Source organism: Cololabis saira, chromosome 5 (assembly GCF_033807715.1).
Source record: "Cololabis saira isolate AMF1-May2022 chromosome 5, fColSai1.1, whole genome shotgun sequence".
Classification (NCBI taxonomy): domain Eukaryota; kingdom Metazoa; phylum Chordata; class Actinopteri; order Beloniformes; family Belonidae; genus Cololabis; species Cololabis saira.
The window spans coordinates 28,424,923-28,447,858 of record NC_084591.1 but is presented as its reverse complement, the minus strand read 5'-3'; the positions used below and the strand labels follow the sequence as shown (position 1 = coordinate 28,447,858).

The window sequence follows — 22,936 nt, the reverse complement described above, 5'->3', positions numbered from 1 at the left end:
TGATCTTATAATAATATGATCATAATTGATAAGAATAACAATAAAGTAAGAGTTGTAAGTGACAACAAATGAACAGAAAAGAGAGGTATTTGTGAGAGGAATCAGCTCTGGATGTATTGTAGGAAGGGGGATGTGAAAAGTGTATGAAAGAAAGAAATAGGATGAGATGTTATTTTTCAAAATTGCAGTGAGTTTTTCTAGGTTTGAATGATCTGTTAGAAGATTAAGCCAGTGGGTTATGGATATTTTTGTTCTGTCTTTCCAGTTCAATAGTATGGTTTTCTTGGCGATAGTTAAAGATATTAACAGAACAGATGTGTGTTGTTTGGGTATATGTGATGAAGAGAGGTCACCAAGTAATGCTATAATGGGGCTTATGGGGATGCTGAGGCCGAGCATCTCTGATAGCCTGTTCATGACCTCCGACCAGAAGTTATGGATGGGTGGGCAGTGCCAGAGGGCGTGGATGTAATTATCTACGGAAGTTGAACAGAGTGAACAGGTATTATTTTGGCTGAAACCCATGCGGTAGAGTTTGTGTGTGGTAATGTGGGTTCTGTGTAAAACTTTGTACTGAATTATTTGGGTTTTTGGAGTTGCATGTCATGGAGAAGGTGTAGCCAGTTGGTGGCTGTCGGTAGGTTGTTGAGATCTGTGGTCCATTTGTCTATTGGGATTGATATTGTGGTGTCATTGAATGCTAGGATCTTGTAAACTTGAGAATGTGTTTTCTGAGGTTTGAGTGATTTGAGCTTAGTGTATAGGGGAGGACTGTGGTTACTGAATTCTCTAATGTTGATGCTTTTCTTTATGGCTTCTTTTAACTGAATAAATTGGAAGTAGCAATGATCCGGTATGTTGTGTTCTTTTTGGATGTGGTTGAAGGTCACGAACAGGCCACCATGGAGTAGCTGTCCAGTTAAGTGTGGCTAAGGTGGGCGTTTTCCAGTCGGCTTTGTTTTGCCCATTTGCCACATGGCAGTGCACAGTATGAGGAAAAGGAGGCTTCAAAATGGCCTCTCAGGAAACCTGAGGGTGACATCATAGAGGGTTTGTCCAATACATTTTACAGTCTTTGGGTTTGGCTCTGCAAACTTAAAAAAAAAAAAAAAGATCTCCCTTGTCGGCTTCTGGTCTCTCGGGTGGCGTGGTTGTGCCCTCCCTCCTCCACTATAGTTGCAGTTCAGGAAAAGCCTTGTTTTCACTTTGCACACAGACATACACACTTGCTCACTCACCCCAGTTTTGGGGAACAGTTAATCGCAGTAGCCTATAGTCTTGATTCAGTTTTAGAGACCTGAAATGGTTGCTGTTTGTGTCTCTGTCTGTTCTCGTGTCTGTTTGTTTGTTTTCTCTCTTACAGATTTCAAAGGCTTGTGTGCCCGTTGTGCGTTTCCCTGTGTTTCTCTCATTTCAGACTAGCAGCGGACGCCATCCCTCATCCCCCCACCCAGGGGTGGACTGGCCATCGGGCATACCGGGCATTTGCCCGGTGGGCCGATGGTGATTTTGGGCCGGGCCGGGCCGGCCCAAAAAAAAAAAAAAAAAAAAAAATTTTTTTTTTTTTTTTTTTTTTTTTTTTTTTTTTTTTGGCCCGGGCCGGCCCAAAATCACCATCGGCCGGCCCGATTTTGGGCTGGCCGATTTTTTTATTTTTTTTTGGCCCGGGCAGGCCCATCCCCCCAAGGGGCCTCGCGCCCCAAGGGGCCTCGCGCCCCAAGGGGCCTCGCGCCCCAAGGGGCCTCGCGCCCCAAGGGGCCTCGCGCCCCGGGCCGTTTTTTTTTTTTTTTTTTTTCAAATTCTTTTTTTTTTCTTTTTTTCCCTTATAAATATCAACAGTCACGTTCCATTACAGACCTAAATGTGTACTAGACGGGTGGAGTTGGAACAATTCTTTATTTATTTTTTTTTGGCCCGGGCAGGCCCATCGGCCCATTTGATTTTGTTTTTTACCTGACAATAACTGGTACCACTGGCCGATTGGTTATGATGAGTTAGATTGGTTATGAAGTCTATGAAGTCTCGCGCCCCAAGGGGCCTCGCGCCCCAAGGGGCCTCGCGCCCCAAGGGGCCTCGCGCCCCAAGGGGCCTCGCGCCCCAAGGGGCCTCGCGCCCCAAGGGGCCTCGCGCCCCAAGGGGCCTCGCGCCCCGGGCCGTTTTTTTTTTTTTTTTTTTCAAATTCTTTTTTTTTTCTTTTTTTCCCTTATAAATATCAACAGTCACGTTCCATTACAGACCTAAATGTGTACTAGACGGGTGGAGTTGGAACAAACTGTCACACAATGTCGAGAGAACGAGACAGAATCAGGAAATTTCCATCAGGGAATGAAAAAAGAAAAAAAACTAAAGAAAATGGAAGAGTTTAATGCCTCTCTGAAAGGCTCGTTTGATAAATTTGTTACAAAAATCACAGATCCAACCGGGTCTCAAGCAGCCGTGGGGCCCCGCGTCGAGGCAAGCCAAATGATGATGAGGCAGGGGAAGTTATCCAGTATTTTGCTAATGTGAGAGTTAAAATTGCGCATATAGACACCCGATCCGACCCGAAAAACCCAAAAAATTTCGCGCGCGCTCGCTACGCTCACGCGCGAGGGCCCCCCCCAGCCTGAAAATCACAGGACTTATCTGTGGTGGTGAAAGAAGTCAGCAGTATGAATTTGAAAGATGTGTGAGCATCTCTTCGTGATAAACAGAGGGGGAACGCATTCTGACAACAGTATTTCACGCTGTCAGAATGCGTTCCCCCTGTTTAAAATGGGTTAATATATCATTGTCGATATCTGAAATGTTCTTTTTGACTAGGAACAATTGAATTACAGATATCTGCAACACATATCCAGTCTAGCTATTAAATGTTAAAACGGCTTGCCATACAAGTTTGCTGGTCTACTCAGAAACAGTACTAAGTACATCTAGAACGGGACTGGGGGGGATGGTGTAGGTTTAGGTTTATTAGACAAGAACATACACACCAACAAGACAGTGTACAAGCGGTGTCACAAGAACGTTTGTTTTCATTCATAGGCTTCATTTTCTTTCCATCAATACCTGCTGGGCCGGTCTAGGCTCAAAATGCCCGGGCCGATTTTTTGTCCCAGTCCAGCCCTGCCCCCACCCCACCTCCTCACATATGTTTATATTAATTATATTATGTATGTATGTATGTATGTATGTATGTATGCATACCTGCCAACATTGGGCTGTGAAAAATAGGGAGATTTTCTGGGGTAGCGGTTGGAATGCTCCACTCACAACATCCCCACCCTGATATAAACAAGGCGACTTTTAATGAGCTTTAAATCCATAGCTACAATGAAATGTGCTAAAATGTACCTCCCAAAATGATTCTACAGCCTTCTTGGAGCCAAATAAGTTTAGTATTAATAACAATAAAATACAATATTTGTAGAATTTTTCAGGTTCCCTTTGTCCCCCAAGGACCTGTTGTAGTTGTAGTTGCAGACTTTGCAGCTTCAATCACTTTCTTGGAGGGTACACACTTGTGGCCAGAGCTGGTATGGTTTATCCTGCAAGAAAGGAGTGTGCAAAGAGTAGAATTATCCATACTCATTGTGTTTTCTGTGAGGATCTTTTCCACCATGCTGAATGAGCTCTCTGAGCTTGCATTGCTGTGAGAGATGCAGACATTTGCCTTCATCAGTGATGCCAGATTTGGTAAACCTCTCCTCTTTCCCTAGAAGGCCCCAGAACCTTCAACTCTCTCTTCCTGTGGGAGATCCTTGCTTGCTATGACTTGATTCTCCACCAACTCTTCCCTCAGCTTTTTTTCAAAGCATTTTCTCAAACAAAACAAATTTTAAAATTTTCAAATAACAAAATAACATATTTTAACCATTTTCCAAACAATAAAATAACTGAAAAAATCTGAAAAATGGTTCAAATATGTTATTTTGCTGCTTTGTTATTAATGCTTTGCTGATGAGAGAATATATTTCTCTATTTTTCTTGTTTTTGTGAGGGGGGATATATATTGTTTTTCGGCACTACCTTGTTCTCTATAGCTGATATAACATGAATTACTGTGGGATCAATAAAGTTCTTATTTTTGCGATCTGAGAAAATTAAATATATTATATTTGGTGCCTAACTGTTTCCCAAGTATATACGTGCGTGTGTGAATGAATAAAACGTAAATTTCTTTGTAGAAAGGCGCTTTATGAAAATAAGTCCATTCACTTTATTAGTTTACAGCGCAGTCTTGCCACATCCAATATGGCGGCGACGTTGACGTATCGCAGCAGCTCCATGGGGCGGAGCTTGGACGTAGGCAGTGCTTTTTGGTTGGGTTGCCAGGTTTGTCAGGAACCCGTTAATATAATACATCCATGCAGGAACCCCGACACGTGAAACACCATTGACTCATTTCACTTTAAAATCGGGAGATAAGCGGGAGAAATTACAAATCGGGAGCAGGGCGGGAGAAATGGTTGAAAATCGGGAGTCTCCCGCTTAAATCGGGAGTGTTGGCAGGTATGGTATGTATGTATGTATGTATGTATGTATGTATGTACAGTACTCGAGTTGTAAAAAAGAATCGGGGATGGTGGATTTTATCATATGGGGACAGATAATTTGTGCTGATTACAATATAATATATTACAAATAATAACACTGACCAAAACACCTGCAGAAATACTGCAGGAATGACATAGCAGCAGTTAAATGCAGCCTTCTGTAAGATTTAAATATCCACTGGGCAGTGGTGTAAAGTAACGAACTACAAGTACTTCGTTATTTTACTTAAGTAAGATTTTTGAGAATTTGTACTTTTATTGATACTTTCATTTTTCTGTACTTTTACTTTTACTTCGTTACATTTTCAAGGAAATAATCGTACTTTTAATCCGCTACATTTAAAATTGGACACGTCGTTACTCGCTACAAATTAAAGAACAGCACAGCGGGGGCTGATTTATGGTTCCGCGTTACACCGGCGCAGAGCTACAGCGTAGGAACGCAGCGACGCACACTGTACGCCGTAGCCTACGGCGTAAGGTGTGCGTCGATTTAACGCGGAACCATGAGGCGGACGGGAAGGAAGGGGGGCGCGTGAATATACCGAGAAGGAGCCGCAGCTCCCGGGAGAGTTGCGCCGCAGAGGCACCGGAGGAACCGCCGTCGCGTCGAGTACCGAGGAGCATAGGCGCCGAATTATGTTTTTGCTGGTGGGTGCTGAATGTCATGTAGTGTAGTGTAGCAATTCAGCAACGTAGATTTAACAGCGGTAACGGACATGAACGCCGCACGCACACACACACAGACACACACAAATAATAATCAAATTCTAAACAAATTCGGGTGTTCATCTGAGGAAAAATGAGGCTATTTTTCTATAGTTCATAACCAAGATCATTCTTTCTTCCATCTTGATCGTTTCTAATCTACAACAGTAGAATTTAATTTTTTTTAATTTCACCGTGCGCCCTGTGACGGCATCTCGGCGGTGTCCAATAGGAAAGAAGGTGGAGGGAGAAAAAAAGGTTGTAGCTTGTAGATCAGAGACGATCAACATGGAAGAAAGAATAATCTTGGCTGTGAGTCTGTGAGGACCTGTGGGATGAGACTGCAGGACTATCGGGACATCAATAAAAAGGGACAAAAGTGGAGAGAAATCTCCCAGAATTTGGACACACCTGGTGTGTTTAAAAGTGGTAGAAATGTGATATACTTTTGCTCTTTTAACAATAAAATGTTAATTTAAAATAAAATATAGCATTTCCATGCTTCATCTGGGGATCAATTGAATCATTGATCAATATATGGTTATGAAAAGACCACGTGTCAATACTTTTGCAAACTGAAGCACTACAGGTCCGCTAAAAATGACTGACATGAGCTAAAAAAAACAACATAGTTCAGAAAGGTTTTTTAATAAAATATGATTCAGCCTGACCTGGCCATCATGGAGCTCCCGAACGAGCCTTTATTCCCCCAAATCCTGTCTTCATGAGGATTTCATGGACCCATCCCCTCCTTGCTGCTGCTGCTCGTCTCCTCCTCCTCAGAAGAAGAACTAAAGCCAGAGCTTTTCTTTGAATCCGGGACACATGCATTTTGCAAACCGAGCTGTACGTCCAAATGAGTGGGAAAACGGCGCCAGACCGGAAAAACTTTTTTTCAGTCGCCAAGCAACTTGCAACAAATGTGTACACAGGTGTATGCGCGCAGGCTCTGCGTCACTCAGACCCTGCGCTCTTGCGCAGCGGCAGTACATACACTTGAATGGGAAAGCCGGCGGCGGCTGTGCGCCCTTTATTTGAAAACCGCTTTAGCCAATCAGTGATTGTTGACATGGGGGCTCCCCTACTCGGCTCTCCCCGTGGGTGCTCGGCCATCTCCGTGGGTGCTCGGGCCCCGAAGCACCCACGGTTCCGGCGCCTATGCCGAGGAGGACTGAAGCCTGAATTATGGTTCCGCGTTAAATCGACGCAGAGCCTCGCCGTAGGGTACGTTGGTGTAACGCGGAACCATAAATCAGCCCTGAGCGGCAGCCGACGCGAGTCCATGCGCACCATTCTTTGATTCCACCCCTTCTAAGGTGGTTTTGGCATTTAAAAGTTCAAAAGTCTCATCCTTTATCAGCTGGGGTTGCTTAATGTTGTCACTGCATACTACAGGCTGGGGGTGAACCTGTCAGCGGGGCCACTGGGGTACAGCAGCAGTGATGAGCAAAGGGAGAAATTAAAATGGGGTTATGGAAACAAACACTAAAGGGGTCAGAATAATATCACCATTATTTAGAGTTGTAAGCAAATTCTTGGATTCTTCATTTCTTTGCAATCCTTTTGAAAATAATTTTGTACTTTGAATTTTGTACTTTGTACTTTTTACTTTTGTACTTAAGTACATTTTAACCCATGTACTTTTTGTACTTTATTATATTTAAGTTGAGGTACTTTTATACTTTTACTTAAGTAATTTTCTTAATGGGTACTTTTTACTTTTACTTAAGTAATTTTCAAGCAGAAAATTTGTACTTTTACTTAAGTACAATATTTTTGTACTTTTTCCACCTCTGCCACTGGGCTTACATCAAATACATCAAAACACAACAATAAAAAACAGTTTTCTGAACTTATCAATATGACTCTGTCCTTCACAGGATAAGTAAAATAGATCACTGCAAAAACTCAAAATCTTAACAAGAATATTTGTCTTATTTCTAGTTAAAATGTCTCATTTTAGTAAAAAAAATCTCATTACAGTGAAAAAACAAGACTCGTCACTGGAAAAAACAACAATTTTCACCTGTTTCAAGTAGATTTTCACTTGAAATAAGAAGAAAAATCTGCCAGTGGAACAAGATTTTTTTGCTTGTAATAAGAAGATAAATCTTGTCCCACTGGTAGATTTTTCTACTTATTTCAAGTGAAAATTGACTTGAAACAGGTGAAAATTGTCAAATAAGTTATTTTTCTGGTGTTATTTTTCTGGTGATGACTAAATGTTGAAATAGCAGTAAAACCACATTCATTGATGAAATTTTACCAACTTGGTATTAACCATTTATGAATGCAGACAAAACAAAAACCAATAGAGCAGGTGTGAGAGCTGAGGCGAGTGAGCCCCTCCCACCATGGTGACGTCAGCAAGCCCCGCCCCCTCCTGGAAGTTTGCGGAAGTTTTTGTTTTTTGGAGCCCAAGTTGAATCAGCTGCTGCTGCAGGACCACTACCGTGCCGGGAAACGTGCTCTCCTTGTCTTGTTTTACCTGAATAAATGGAACTGGGGTCAGACACAATCCAGCGGATTCTCTCCAAGGCAAGTAATTCAACAGACAGAAAAAACAATAAACTAGAGAAACTCTTTAACTAGTTTACTTCACAAGTACCGGCTAGCCCTGCAGGCTGCTTTATGTTAGCTCCTGGAAGTGTTAACTAACTGGAAAAACCAGCTCTGTCACGTACTTATCAAGGAGAAACTTGTATTACACGGACACATGTTCACGGCAGTAGGTATAGACCAATAATGTTTTTAAATCTCAGTTATACCAGATAGTCTAGCAGTTCAAAGGCCTTTTCTTAAGCTTGTCTTCCCCTCAAACATATCAAAGAAAGTAAATATGGGGTCTTATTGTTGTCTTGACATTAAGTTATTAATGTATACGGGCTCATTTTTCAAAATAGATTTTCAGTCTGGCTTTACAGTCAATGGTATTTGCTTGTGTGAAACAAAATACAGGTGATATGGAATTGTAAATGATTTGATTTTTCTTCAAAAAGTTGCCAGACTCAGTGCTTTCAGGGAGGTTTGGCTCATTGATGGATGTTTTGGTAATGTGTAAAAGCTGAAAGCTCATATGGGGATAAATAAATGATAGCTTGCAACTGATGCCTTTTATACCTGCCCTTCACATGAGGATTAGACAGTGTAGAGTCAATGCAGATAGATTTTTGACACTCTTTCAATACTTTGATTTCTTTATTTCACGTGTCGTCTTAAGAATTAGTTAATCAAATTGCATTCCTCACAATTCGCTTTTCCATAATGATAACACTGGAACGTGTTTTGTTAATATATTTAATGCTTAAATACTGAAATATTCCAGCCATGTAGGAATTAAAAACCCATGTTATGACTTTGACAACTGAGTTCTGGTTAAGCTTGGTCCTAAGTCCAACGGTGGTGCCTGATTTCTTTGTACATATCTAGGAAAGTCCTGTAAGAGGACTGTATAAATGCATGCATACATAAAAGCAATGGTGCAAGAAAATCTCTGCAGAACCTTGACAACTACCCAAGTTGAGCTCCACCAATTAGTGATCTGACTGCCGTCAGTCCTCCTGAAAAGACACGAGAGCTTGCTAGGCATCTGCCCAGAGGTACCAGAGAGACTGTCACACCTTGAGGGGAATAATCTAATAAGAAAAAGAAAAAGACAAAAAAAAACATCAAACTATATTGCCACTTTTTTCCAACACCATATATGGAAAAAAATCAGGCAGTGCACTATTTCTTCATTAATACCATTCAGACAAGGTGATGGCAGCATCATAGGGGAGACAAGATTTAGCCACAATAAACAGAGATGAATACAGAGAGATGCAAAGCAATCTTAAGTGAAGACCTTTTTCCAGAATGTTCAGGATCTCAAGATGATAACAAAAGGCGCTTTAACCAAGTAAAGTAATTCTAACAAACTATCTTTTATTGTATAATTTTTTTCTTTCCTTCCTGCATACATTAGTACAAATTTCATGATGTGGCAGTTCAGGAGCTGGAGAAGATCCATCGCATCTACCCTGAGATGAAACCATCCACAGGCACATACAGTAAGTTTTATGCTGAATTCATCCATTGAAAATGTTCACACCTCTCCTATCAACAATGATGGCATGCATTTTTACTTTCAGCGTACAATGACAACACGCAAAAAGATCTCCTGAAATTAACTGGCGTTATACCTGTGAGGTATGAAGGTAAGAATTACACAATCTCTTCTGTGTGTCTGAGTGATGACTGTCATGAGGAGCACTGTGTTGAATACGTCAGTGTGAGGTCAGTAAGGGCTAATGGGAACCATCTCTGTCCTAAGGTCGCTCCTATAACTTCCCCATTCAGATGTGGCTACTGGACTCCTTCCCCTTCACTCCTCCCATATGCCTTCTGAAACCAACCTCTCACATGGTCTTGAGAGACGGCAAGCATGTTGATGCCAAAGGACGGATCTACCTGCCAGCACTACACAACTGGGATTATGTGAGGTTTCATACCTTCTGTGTAAAAGGAATTGCTGAACAAATGGTGGTGATCTCATTAGTTTCACTACTGCTTCTTTTACTCTGTAATAGCCCAAGTCATCAGTTGTGGGTCTTCTGACAGAGATGATTGTCAAGTTTGAAGAGGATCCTCCGCTATCTTCGAAGACCACAAGGGATAACAAAGACCCTCATGAGCTTCTGGCATTTGTTTCAAACTTAAAAATCAGTGATGGTGCTTTACTTGAAATATAGCTTTACTACTGGCAAACGTCAATACGAGATCTTCTCGACATTATTGGCTTAACTCTTATCCATTCCAGGTGGAGTCAGGCATCATGATCAACCGATCAAAGTTTCAGTTATTGGAGGAGGAGATTTAGGAATGGCATGCCTCATGAGCATTTTATCAAAGGTAATTGCCTTTGAACTGGTATCTCTGCTTTTATTTAAATGTCAGGATCTCATACTTTACTTGCTCACACTTATTTCTCTTCTTTATATTTAATATAGTGTAAAGTGGATAAACTTGTTTTCATCGATGTTGCTGAGAGCTCCACCAAGGGCGGCAGTACAGATTTGGAGATTTTCAGTCTGCCAAAGGTTGAGGTGTCCAAAGGTGCGTCACTCTCTGCGCTGTCGTAGTAATGCAGTGGTGGGTCTTTGCTGAAAACTCTTATCTATTATTAAGCTAAGGAAGACAAGTGCTCAGTATAACCGCTGTCTGAGGGACAATACAGGTCAATTTAGGTTTGGATATATTTTTACAAGGTTCTCTGTTAAATGTGTGCAAGAGTAAAACTATTGATGGAATTTGTTTCTACTGTTAGATTTATCCGCTTCTGCAGGCTCCAGGGTTGTCGTGGTGACAGCAAATGCATGGAGCAGCGAGCAGTCATACGTAAGCGTTGTTCAGACTAATGTCGACTTGTACAGAGGGATCATCCCAACTCTGGCACATCTCAGCTCCAATGCTGTAATGCTCATAGCATCCCAACCAGGTGAGTCATGGTAGAGCAGACTCTTTCTACTCTGTTCTTTTGCTGTTTTACATCGCCGCGTCTGTTTGCTGTGTCCTTCCAATCCAGTGGATATCATGACGCATGTTGCCTGGAGGCAGAGTGGCCTGCCCCCGACACGGGTGATCGGAGCAGGATGTAACCTGGACTCGGAGCGACTCAGTCACGCTCTGGATATTAACCTGAACACACACAAACATGCGTGGGTCGTAGGAGAACTATCAGACAACAAAAGTGAGTCAGAAAGAACCCGTTTTTGTCATGGATGATGCTTGACAGACCATTTACACAAGCCCTTCTTTTATTTTTAAAATTGCCTTATTACTGTAATTGTTTGGCCTGTAATTTTTATTTTTTTTTCAAACTGCATCAACTTAATCAGTTATGTAATATGGTGAAACTTGCCATTGTGTCTTTCCTGCAGTTGCAGTGATGAGTAACGTTGGCCTGAACTCTAATGCAACACCAGAGATCGCTCCGGGATCCAGCTCCACCAAACCCCTGTTAGACAGGTACACTAGCAAAGCAGCATGACCTCAAAAGAAGGATCTGTGTATTTTGAGCATTAGTTTTTTTAATCAAATGGGAGATTTGGTAAGAATGGGAAATGCATATCCCTTTATATCTCTTATCCTGGAATGGCATTGCTCAAGTTGCAGTTGTTGCAGATTTTCTCTCAAATTGTCTTTCTTTTGAAAATCTTCTTGAGATTTTTTTCTAAGCTTTTAATTATTTAAATGTTTTTTTTTTTTTTAACATTTATTCATGCTGACTTGGATACTGTTTTGCCTGAAGGATTTCTGCACGTGATTCTTGTACCTTTCGCTCAGTGTCCATGACAACAAAAAGTGCTCAGATGATAACCAGAAAGGGGCTTATAATCAGAATAAGGTCTAAATTAGAAATTAGTTTAAGAGTAGTGGTAAAGGATGTAGAGGAGAAGAAAAATGAGGAGCAAAAAGAATTTGAAAGGTTTTGATTATTTTCTTTCCTTGATGATCATAGTGGGTGTAAGATTCCCCGACGGTAGGATGATGAGGTTGTTGCACCGATAGGAGACAACAGGAGTATCATGATTTTTGAAACATGTCTGGATGTTCTGGACAACAGAATCTTTCTCTGTGGATTTTAAATGATATCTGACAGTTTCTCACCATGTTTATTTCAAATTGCACTGCTACAATATTATTGGGGATTTATACAATTTTGTTCAATTCACTGTGCTTAAATTTTCCATTAAAGTGTTAATCTTGTAAAGAAAGATTAAGCACTTTTTTTTTTTTTTTTTCAGAGCATTTGAGATAACGAAGAATCGAGGTCAGCGCTCGTGGTCCATTGGTCTCTCCATAGCCGACATCACAAACAGCGTCTTGACGGATAAGAAGAAGATACACTCCATCTCCACACTGGCTCAGGTACCAAGAGTTTCATTTGCAAAACAGACTTGTTCACATTATGACGATAGGCCCTTTCACACAGCCAGTTCGAGGCGGGAACGTTGCGCCTTTAAGCCGCCTCGCTGTTCTGTGTGAAAGTCACGGAGGCGGAATGGGGGGGCCAAGTGGCCCCACCAATAAGCCGGCAGCGGAGGTAGTCACAGAGCCGTCACAGAGACGAAACGGGGTCTGTGTGAATGACACAGCCGGCATGCCGGGGCCAGCCGGGGCCAGCGCTGACGCTGTCGTCACGCCTCTGATTGCGGAACGCCGGCATGAATTTACAGACGGGAGCGGCGTTATGCCGGCGTTGTATGGTTCTGTGTGAACCAACAAAGGCGGCGTATTGGCAGGACTTCTTTACACCAATATTGCGGAATCTCTGTGTGAAAGGGGCTCATGTTTCACTTCATTCACTCACAAGTGAGCAGAGGTGAATTTGCATCTGTGTCATTATTACCCAAATTTGGAAAAGGTCTTGAGTTTCTGTTTTCTTTTCTTTCCTCAGGGCTGGAGTGGCATAGGCGCAGAGGTCTTCCTCAGCATACCCTGCATTATGGGTGCAGGTGGATCCACACGCTTGGCTGGAGCGTCGCTGGGACAGGAGGAAGACTCCAAACTCAGAGAGAGTGTCAATTCCCTTTCTAACCTCATGGGTCAGCTCCGGATATGAAGAATGTAACCAGTCTAGCTGCTTTTAACTGTCATTATTGTCAAAACGTTATTCCCTCGATGGACAGTGTCTGTTTTGAAGTTACTGACATTTTTAAGTTTGAGAGCACTTCTTTCTTAAAGATGTATAATTTAATATTTTCTAATGTCATTGGACACTTATACTATGAGAAATATCCGTGTACAGATAAATGCCTTATTTTCAAGACATGTCACTCATTTTGAGATTGGTCCGGCCATGCTTTTTGAAAGCCATGAAATTTTCATCAAAAACACTAAGTGATGATTGTCTCAAACAACGGTTTTTGTCAGCTCAGGTTTAATGTGGCTTGAAGTACTTTAACCAAAGAAGCATTTAAAAACAACATTCTAATGAACAAAGTCAAGATGATGGCAGATAAAGGATGAATTATGTGTTTCATACAAACTGTAGGGTGTTTACTTTTGAATCATTCGATTGTGTAAAGGTTAGCCTGTGTACCCTGGTCCTGTTTCCAAATGGCTTAAGTTCCTATGTGCCTCCTTTGCGCTTGTTCATTTTTTGCAAAAAGTCTTTACACAGCTTAATATGCACTAAATTAATGTAAAGTATGAAGAAAGAAATGTTACTGTTGTGTGCAATAAATACCCGAAAGCAGTGAACGTGGATAATTTTTTTGGTGAAGAGAAATCAAACAGACAACTAAGATTAATCTCTTTATAAAACTCATGTAGTTGCATAAATGCAGGTAGGCTTTGGTCTAAGCACGCATCTCCCTGTTGACAACCAGATCCATACAAAGGAGTAATGATGTACAATTTGTCGTCAAATCATCAAACATATCCTCCAGCATGCCAAACATGTTGATGCCAAGAAAGTGCATCCTCATGAGTCCATGCACATCAAGACAGTTTTCTTGAGTAATAAATTGCAACTGAGAAAAACAAAATACTGCTAAATCTGTTTGAAATAAGTGTCAGTGCAAAAAAACAATACTGATGTTTAAACACAATACATAGCATTACAAAAACAATATAAACATGTCTAACTATACAGTATGTATTTGAACAATGTTATGGCTCAACTTCCGTTTCTCAAGAACAGATTTTCTTTGGGCAGTTAATGGAGCAGAAAGTTACTGGGTGGCATAAGGATTTATATTCTTATGTTTTATCCTATCTACACATCATACATGAGCCTTGGGGCGATATTAAAAAGAAAGAAAATGTTTCCCCAAGATGTCACATTAACTTAGAAATAACTGTTAAGTAGTAGCATAATTTGACCACTAGATGGAGCCATCTTCACTGATGTTCTTCTGGAAAACTGTCACTCAATGAAATCCCCATTAATCAATGTATGTGTATACTTACAAACAGTACATTATTGCTCTGAAATCAAGTATTAAATATGTGTCAAACTATTTCTTTGGAAGTAACAGTTTTCTAATAACTAAAAATAAACAGTAAATCATCCAGCCAACACAAACTTCTTATGATAAACTGACATGACAAAGCAGGTTTGAGATACTTGCGTCAGTACTTATTCTGGTAATATATTGCATCATACTTCTTTGTTGTTGGTGGTTAAGTGATTGTTTTAGTTTGCATGAGCGTACATTGGCGCAAACCGGATTAGTGGGATACTTTGTCGAGAATGGACCTAAAGAATCTACAAAGAAACAAAAGCTGTGTTAAGTTTCTCTGAGAAGACATGTGAGCCGGCTCACAGTTTACCAGAATTTCAGTAGAAATGTGTATGATGCGGCTTGGGAGCCTCAAAGCCCTTGTGTGTTAAGAGTTGTTGCACCAGGGGAAGGTTAAGACATTTATTTGGACCAAATTAAACAAAATGCAGACAGAGCAATGATAACGTGCAGCTGGTATGAGATCATGTTATTTGTGGTTGCACTTCTTCATGCCATTCGCCCATCAAATAGAAAACAGGTTGGGTCCCATGAACAAGGGCACGCAAGGTAAAACACTCAATAAGTGCAACCGACAGTAACAGCAGTTTTAAATACACATCTTGACACAACTGCCCTTGTAAAGGAGGTGCATTTATAAGAAATCTGTACACACAAGTTAAAAAAAGAAGCTCATTTTCAAAATGCTTACAAAAACTGAAGAGCTACTGGCATTTCAACTTTAAAGTGGCTTTGAGAACCAATATAGTAGTATAAGAATCCGAATCACATTGGGATTATCACAAGTTACAGTTGAATGATGCATCAAAAAGTCACTGATTTGGGCAGCTGCTGTCCTGCAGGAGGCGTCCTACTAAAGTTTGGGCTGCGCTGATCCAAGTGCACCGGTGACTGTCCTGAGGACCTGGAGTGACCTGGAGAAGACCCAGTATACAACAAAGGTGCTGGGAAAGCAGAATGATCCCTGGGGCCTCTGGAGAAAGGCTTGGAATAGACAGGTGACATGGATCTGTTTGTGTCTGGACAAACGGCAGAGGTACACGGAAATGGAACGAGTTTGTCAGCAAAACTGGCTGGAGGAGGGGGAAGGACGGAATCCTCCACCCAGCTAACCCCCACTTCATACTCTGGCTCTTGGGGCAAACTGGGTAGGGCACACATTGCGGGAGGAATAGGTGATGGAGAAGGAGGGATGAAGACAGGAGGTGGGGGTACCGGATAGAGAGCTGGGTCATAGTCTCTGTCAACGTGGTAGGGTAAGATCCTGTGCCCGCTGGGAATTTCCTCCGGGGTGGAGGATAGAAGTCTCTCCACCAACCGATCGTCGTCATCAGCCTCCGAAAGGTTATCATACTGGGAGGTGTTGGAAGGCCGTCTGTCTCCCATGGACGCAGGAACGTGGAGAGAAACGGGGAACTTTGTTGGCTTTGTTGGCTTTGATGGAGGAAGTCTGGGAGGGGAAGAGGATAACCCTCCGAAGGCACGGTGAGGGGAAGGTTTTGAGGGAGGAGTCTTTTTCTGTGGGAGATCAAGAGATGTAGTTGGTTTTGGATGTGGTTTAGGAGACGGCTTCATTTGAGGGACCAATAGGGAGGCTGATGGAGGGGAAGTAGAGGGTGCAGGGGTCCCAGCCCCCCCACAGGGGGATTCACTCTCTCGAGACCTTTGGTCACCTTCTTCAGGGTAAAAGAGAGGTGGGGGAGGTAGGTCTGGAAGGTCCATGATTTCCTCCTCAGTCTGCATGGTAAAAGCAGACAAATCGGGGGGCTCATAGGGTGGCGGCCACTCCACAGGTTCCTCCTGCGTCTCATTGTCTTTTTTCTTGTTTTCATGTTTAGTCTCATTTTGGCAAACCTCTGCAAAAGACTCCTTCATATCTGTGACCACACCTACCCCATTTGATGGTTTGCTTGCCTTTGGTGGTTCTGGAGCTACTCTACAAGGCCTAAGGGAGGAAGGTGTTGCCTGTGCGTTGTTGACAGCCGGGTCTGCTGAAGGCAATGAAGGTGCATTTGCCTCAGGAAAGCCTTTTGAATCACTGGGTTCTGCAGAACAGGCAGTGTGATGTACAGTGTGGCCATCTGTCTGCTGCGTGTCCGTGCTGGGCTCTCTGTCGGCCTGACCTATTTTGACCTCCAGAGGAGAGTCTGGCTGCAGCGGGAGTAGGAGAATCGGTCTCTCTTGACCCAAAGGCTTCCTTGGCAGCTCATCTGACTTTGCTAAAAAAGGAAAAGATAAATAAGGATGAGATACAAATATAGGATATACATCTTTTTTTATTTTTTTTCCATTGGTGCTGCCGTTTGGTGAGGATCATATGGGGGAAAAAAGAAGCAAAAAACAGAAAACTATCAGACAAAATATTTAGTGGGAGTGATGAGACCAAAATTGATTTTTTTAGATGAAGTCAGAAGTTTTTTGACAAAGTTCAACATTGGATTCAAGAACAAGATTCTTATTTAGTGTGTAATGGGGGAAGTAGTGTCCTTATCTCCTTTCACACAGCAGTTTCATTACATCAGCTCAAAAATACACCTTTACTTGTCTAAAACATTTAAGATGCTGGAAAGCAAACGGAGGCAGCTGAGTGCTTTATCAGTCTGCACTTAAATGAATTAGTCTCTAGGAAAATAGTTCATGCACCAGGCAACACACCTAAGCACACAATCCATTCAGCCAAATAACCATTAAATAAGAATAAACTTAAAATGCAACATTGAGACTGTGTCACTCACTTGAGTATTTTAAGGAAATATATTTTGAAAAGTTGCTGTTGCTGTTTAATTTAATGTAATTCATAAGACAAATGGAGAAAAATTCATAAGATACAGTGTCATTCTGTGCAACATGGGGAAGTTGTTCAGTAGTGTATGCAATACAGGACCGTCTCAGAAAATTTGAATATTGTGATTTTCTGTAATGCAATTACAAAAACAAAAATGTCATACATTCTGGATTCATTTCAAATCAACTGAAATATTGCAAGCCTTTTATTATTTTAATATTGATGATCATGGCTTACAGCTTAAGAAAACTCAAATATCCTATCTCAAAAAATTAGAATATTCTGGGAATCTTAATCTTAAGCTGTAAAGCATAATCAGCAATATTAAAATAATAAAAGGCTAGCAATATTTCAGTTGATTTGTAATGAATCCAGAATGTATGACATTTTTGTTTTTTGAATTGCATTACAGAAAATAAAGAACTTCTTCACAATATTCTAATTTTCTGAGACAGTCCTGTAAAAGCAATAGCTCAGTGTAGTTTTAATAATATTGTTTTGTTTTTTTTGTGCAATTTTCATCCCCATGATTATTATATTAGTGCACACCTTTTCTAATCCATAAAGGTAGTTTTCTAGTCATAGTGAATTAAGTTTTCAACACCATAATGTTATCAAAGATGATATATTATGAAAAATGGTGTAAAGACTAAGTGGAGGGAAGTCTACTGGGAATAGAGGTGTTTTTTCCTCAGGCAACCAGAAAACAAAGAGAATGCAATAGGAAAATAAAAGAAAACAAAAAAGAACACTGCTGCACCTGGAGGAGGCTGGTCCAGCTTTTTACTGCGCAGCTCCGACATTGCAGCCTGTAACTGTTCAACCACCACATCATCAGGGAGGCAGAAAGAAGCAGCCAGCTGCTCCTGGAAAAATTCCCTCAAATCCTCCAGCGGAAGCTTCTGCAGACGCTCTGATTACACACAAAACCGAGGCAAGTTAATGCACGAGGATGAATATGAGACATAAGGATGTGAAAATAAAATATTTTGGTTGATGTCAGTAATTTACAACGGCCGTACTCTAAGATATAAAGTTAAAAAAATTCTCCAATCAAAGGCAAGACATCATCCAATATGCTAAGACAATGCTTGATCAGGCATCCAATGAAAAACGAGCTTTTGATTCTTCTCCACAGCAACAGGCCACTTGTGTTATGTAAGCCATCCAGTGAGGATTGAGCCAACTGTGAAGAAGCGTATGATATAATCCACACAGTAGCACTCGCTGCTGTAGCGACAGCAAGCAGGGCTGTATCTGGGCATAAAAGTGACGTGGCTCATCTGGCAGAGCGCGGCATGTGGAGATAGTATAATCCGCCTCATACTCACTTCTGTGTAGCTTGAGGATTGTATACGCCATAGCAGTTAGTATCTTCTCTCCTTCCATTATGTAGATGTCCCATAAACGGAGGGTAAGGGTGAAAGGGGTCTGATATGCAAGACAAAGCAGAGGCAAGTCAGACTGATTAAAAAGAAGGAAAAAAAAAGAAAATAACTCAAAATGTAGTTCTGTGTTAGACAGGAATGCAAATGTTTGCACAAATGTATTCACAGATTAATGGTACTAGATTTTAAACCAGAAAGATGAGATGGAATATTCATGCAGTTCAAGCACCAAAGACACTCACCCTGTCAATGAAGCACTGGAGAAACCATTTGGTGGAGTAAATCCCTGTCGTCATCTGCTCCTTGTCCTGTGGAGCAGGAATCACATTAAAAATCTAATCTTTCAGTTATACTGTAAATCCAATTTTCCCTCTTTAACATGTCAATATTCTGCAATATAGTCACATAAATTATCTAATTAAACCAACAGGGATCACTGACTTTCTCGGACATCAAGCTCAATGCCCGTCCGGGGGATGGAAAGCCTCTGTCATGTAGATGTAGCGTAACTCACCAGGTGTTTCTTCAGCTTGGGCACCATTTTGGAGAGGATGAGGTCATGGTGTGTCTGGAAGCGCTGCAGCTTGGGAAATCCCGGAATGAAGAATCCTAGAAACATCAATATCAATTTGGATGCTTTTCAGTAAGAATATTTCACATCTATTCTTTTCTGTGTACATTTTTTTTTCTGTATCTCACCGTGCATGGAATGGGTGCTGTGGGTGAGGAGCTGGGATAAAGCCCAGAAGGCATCTTCCTCATTGAGGTACATAAGCAAGATAGCAGCGATCTGACTCATTCCCTGACAGTAGCTCACCTCCTAAGGGAAAATATGGGAAGAAAAAAAAGCTCGAGTTAAACAGAATGGACAAATGAGATGACCATTTATAATTTAATAGAGAAGATACACATAGGCCAGTCGAGGAGAGGAGGATACCACCTGAATGTCTGATATGCTCTGAAGACAAGCAGCAGAAGTGAATAGATTTAGTGCATAGAGAGATGTGGCAATGGTGCAAATATGTATACAACAGATTGCTCAAATATTTATGGGAGTTCGATGTGCATACTCAGTAATGTCATGTTTTCAACTTGACCTTCTGCTAAGTTGACCCCAGAATGATTTATTGATATACACAAAAGGTAGCCCTCGACAAGGGCAGATGCACAAATAGAGGCCCATACTTGGTATTTGTCCATATTAAGGCAGATTTACTGGGCAGCTAGCAATGGATTCCTTTCAAGGAAATACAGTAAGAGTAATTAGGGTTAAAGTGAGGTTAAACTACACATTCTTCACATTTCTCTCTACCATCACATATGTGAAAAAGACCCCCTCACCCCATCCACCCACACTAACACACATCTCTCCCCTCTCTCTCTCTCAGCTCTCCTACTGACCCAGATTCATATGAGCACTGTGGGAGAATCGGGGAAAAAAAGGAAAAAGGAAACAACACATGCCCATTTCCTCTGGCTAAAGAACCTCTGTCACAGAGGAACTGAGTACAGAATCCAGTCACAAAAACCCGTCATGACTGTGTTTGTGGAGTATTGTTCGTGGAGCAGACTGTCCTCGGCTGGCAGCAGTCCGTGCTCAAACGGGTACAGTTATGAATCACGTGTTCTTTGACTCTAGATTTATGAATGCACTTACAAACATCATTCCTGCATTTTGCCCAATCAGAAACAAAAGCTGGAGATATTGTGACTACAGGGAGTTGTGGGAATATTACACTATTGTTCAATATGTCAATCCATGAATATAGCTATTAAAATACATTTTTCTTAACCAAACAGCACCAATTAGTTACATATACAAATACTTTTCATTTTTTCGCTGAGCTATTTCAAAACGCTAAGTAAGTAATCTCACTCAATATGTACATTTTCACCATAAGAAAAATAACTTAATTTTACTCTCAGAATTGTAACAGTAAAAATCATATTTTTGTTTTATTTATACAGAAAGAACAACATAGATGAAGAAAAAGAACATTCAAATCCACATGTTGACTCGTGAACAATAACAATGAATGATAATCCGTGGAGAACATGCATATTATTTTTAAACTTTGTTTAAACTCAATATTTGCAGTTTACCAAGATTAGCATGTGCTGTCATTTCCTCATCTGAAGACCAAGATACAAAACTGTCAGAACTCAGATACAGATAATGCTCTGCATTTTCGCTTACAAAATGACCTGAAGGCATTATCTTTCTTATTTTAGCGCTGGCACGTACGAAAGGAGAGCTTGGTCGAACGATGTGACCAATGCACATGAATGTGAGCTTGCTGGTGGTTTGACTGACTGTCATGCTGCTGTGTTGTACATTCAGACTGAACCACACTTATAAATAAAAGATATCCCCCAAAGCTTCGGGCAAAAGTGAGAACATAGCACTACGGCGCTTTGGTTGTAGAGAAACTATAACTTCTGATAGACTTCTGACGGCTGTGCTTTTCTGCACAGCTAGCGTACACAAAACCTGTGTGTACCTTGTGACAATGCCTTAGGAATGTACGTGTGTGCATGCCGACAAAAAACACTTACCGTATTGTAGACGGAGTAAGCCGCGAGTACATGAAACAGTGCTTGCTGCCTGGAGAGGAAACAGAAAAACCACCAGTTAAAATTAGGATGTGATTCTTGGGGCACAATCAACCAAACTTCAGATGGTTCAGTTTAGATGACCAGCAAGCTGCCATCTATAGAGGATATTTTGTATGAGAAGATAATGTGATTAGAAAAAAAAAACAATATCTCCTCAGTTTCCATGGTTCCAGGGTTGTGTGATGTGAAACTGATTACGTCTGAAGATTCAACAGTCAGTGAGCACAAGGCAGCCATTGTGTGCATTTGTGTGTATAAATGTGGAAGTCAGTGGAGCAGGGGCATTAACAAATATAATGTAGAGAGGATGTCTGCCCTGTAGGCCTTCATGGTGAATACATGTTCTAATAGACAGCGGCAGAAACAGGAAAGGAGCTTTAAATAGATGTTAGTGTCTCAATGTGAGCGAGACAGCTGTCGACTGTAGGGAAGGAGTGGGCAGCCAGGCAGGATGGAGCAGTGGTTTGGTCCATTTGGACTCAATGGCTTTGAATTAAAGGGGAAATACCTTGCAAAGACCAAGAAGAGAGCACTATGTGCTCAGAGAGAAGTTAAGTGGCTTTCACCTAAATCATCTCCTAAAGGGGAGTTTTTCCCTGCCACTGTTTGGCTTAAGGTTTTTCTCCCACTAGGGGAGTTTTTACCTGCCATTGTTTATGTTATGTTTATGTAATAATTGCTCGGGGTTCATGTTCTGGGTCTCTGGAAAGATCCTAGAGACAACTTCTGTTGTAATAGATGCTATATAAATAATATTGAATTGAATTTCACAACTGTCCCACAAAGCAAACACAGTAAACATACAATGATGTTTGTGTTTTTGAAGGGTATTTAGTATATTTTTAAATCCATTAGGATATCATCTTCGCGTTGGTGCAGTTATTTTGTAGGTGTGCACTTTTCTGTTTGAATGCCATTTCCTGTGGGGCTTTGTGCTCTGACAGGAAAGCTAATAAAACAGTGAGAGGAGGAAACCACCACTTTGGTTTTGTGAGTCAGTGATGTATGTCAGTGTAGCTGCATCAAAGATAAGGACAGGGGTCACACTCTGCCGGAGCTTCTGCGAGGACAGAAGCAAACGTGTGAGGTGACAGAAAACAGAAAACAGATGACACAGATTTCATGAACATTTTCATACATTTTCAAAGTTTAAAGGTAAACTTATTGAACCCACTGAATGTAGAGGGAGAATGTATGTTGTCCACAAGAAAGATTTATGTTGTCCAGAAGAACATCTGGAGAATGCGTTAAGAAGGGTGCAGAGAATTCAAAGTCTTGATTTGTGTCGTTTTGGTGGCATTGATGGTTTAAACAGCCAAATGTACAGCTCACACTTGCTGAGCATCACTTGAAGATAAGTTGAAATACAAGGTAACAACTCACTTCACTCCAAAGCGGTCCATGAACATGATGTGGTTCCTGAAGGTCCTGTTCACATCCAAGTCTATCTGCTTGATCTCTGTGGAAAAGCTACGAGCCTGCTGCTTCATTTTCTGTAAAAAACAAACAAAAAAAAAAACACCAAAGAAATCACAAATTAGCATTTAAACTAGGCAGCTGCCAAGATCAAAATGTTGTCATTGGTTCATTTATAAAATTCATACCTCATATTTTCCTTCATTATCTTGTTTCATTTTTTCTATATCCAAAAGTAAAGCCCAAGCCTGGCCTCTCAGCTGCAGAGGAATTCCTTTATATACACGCTTCACCAACTGAAACACATGTGTAACAAAGAATATTAAAGGATATGCAAAATTCTTCACCACAGCAATCACAGCACAGCAGCAGAGGATAAGGTGGAAGTGATGTTGTACGAGTGTCATCTTGTTAACCTGACTGACTAGGACTCATGGCTTGTGCTCATGTTCTTTTAAATGTCTAAACCACAGAGATGGG

At 41.2% G+C, this 22,936-nt stretch overlaps 2 protein-coding genes across 3 annotated transcripts in view; one reads left to right on the top strand and one right to left on the bottom strand.

The window, feature by feature from the left end:
- The first annotated feature begins 7,653 nt into the window (after positions 1 to 7,653).
- Positions 7,654 to 13,486, top strand: uevld (UEV and lactate/malate dehyrogenase domains). Of its 2 annotated transcripts, XM_061721464.1 has the most exons (12): positions 7,654 to 7,781; positions 9,208 to 9,292; positions 9,374 to 9,439; positions 9,556 to 9,719; positions 9,812 to 9,953; positions 10,042 to 10,133; positions 10,232 to 10,337; positions 10,549 to 10,719; positions 10,807 to 10,971; positions 11,162 to 11,249; positions 12,029 to 12,152; positions 12,682 to 13,486. In XM_061721464.1, the coding sequence occupies exons 1-12, from the start codon at positions 7,740 to 7,742 to the stop codon at positions 12,844 to 12,846; spliced, it is 1,410 nt and encodes a 469-aa protein (XP_061577448.1). In that variant the 5' UTR covers positions 7,654 to 7,739; the 3' UTR covers positions 12,847 to 13,486. The 2 variants fall into 2 exon arrangements, with proteins under 2 accessions (XP_061577448.1, XP_061577449.1); XM_061721465.1 differs by lacking the exon at positions 7,654 to 7,781 and having other exon boundaries at positions 9,236 to 9,292; positions 9,374 to 9,431.
- The window catches only part of si:dkeyp-19e1.3 (USP6 N-terminal-like protein), a 23,804-nt gene continuing 14,015 nt past the window's right edge, over positions 13,148 to 22,936 (bottom strand). Inside the window, exons 6-14 of the mRNA XM_061721463.1 lie at positions 22,645 to 22,752; positions 22,424 to 22,533; positions 20,981 to 21,029; positions 19,124 to 19,244; positions 18,939 to 19,033; positions 18,667 to 18,732; positions 18,368 to 18,467; positions 17,797 to 17,949; positions 13,148 to 16,470 (exon numbers count right to left, since the gene is read on the bottom strand). Coding sequence (XP_061577447.1) covers positions 15,056 to 16,470; positions 17,797 to 17,949; positions 18,368 to 18,467; positions 18,667 to 18,732; positions 18,939 to 19,033; positions 19,124 to 19,244; positions 20,981 to 21,029; positions 22,424 to 22,533; positions 22,645 to 22,752 — 2,217 coding nt within the window. The 3' untranslated portion in view covers positions 13,148 to 15,055. The remainder of the gene's footprint in view (positions 16,471 to 17,796; positions 17,950 to 18,367; positions 18,468 to 18,666; positions 18,733 to 18,938; positions 19,034 to 19,123; positions 19,245 to 20,980; positions 21,030 to 22,423; positions 22,534 to 22,644; positions 22,753 to 22,936) is intronic.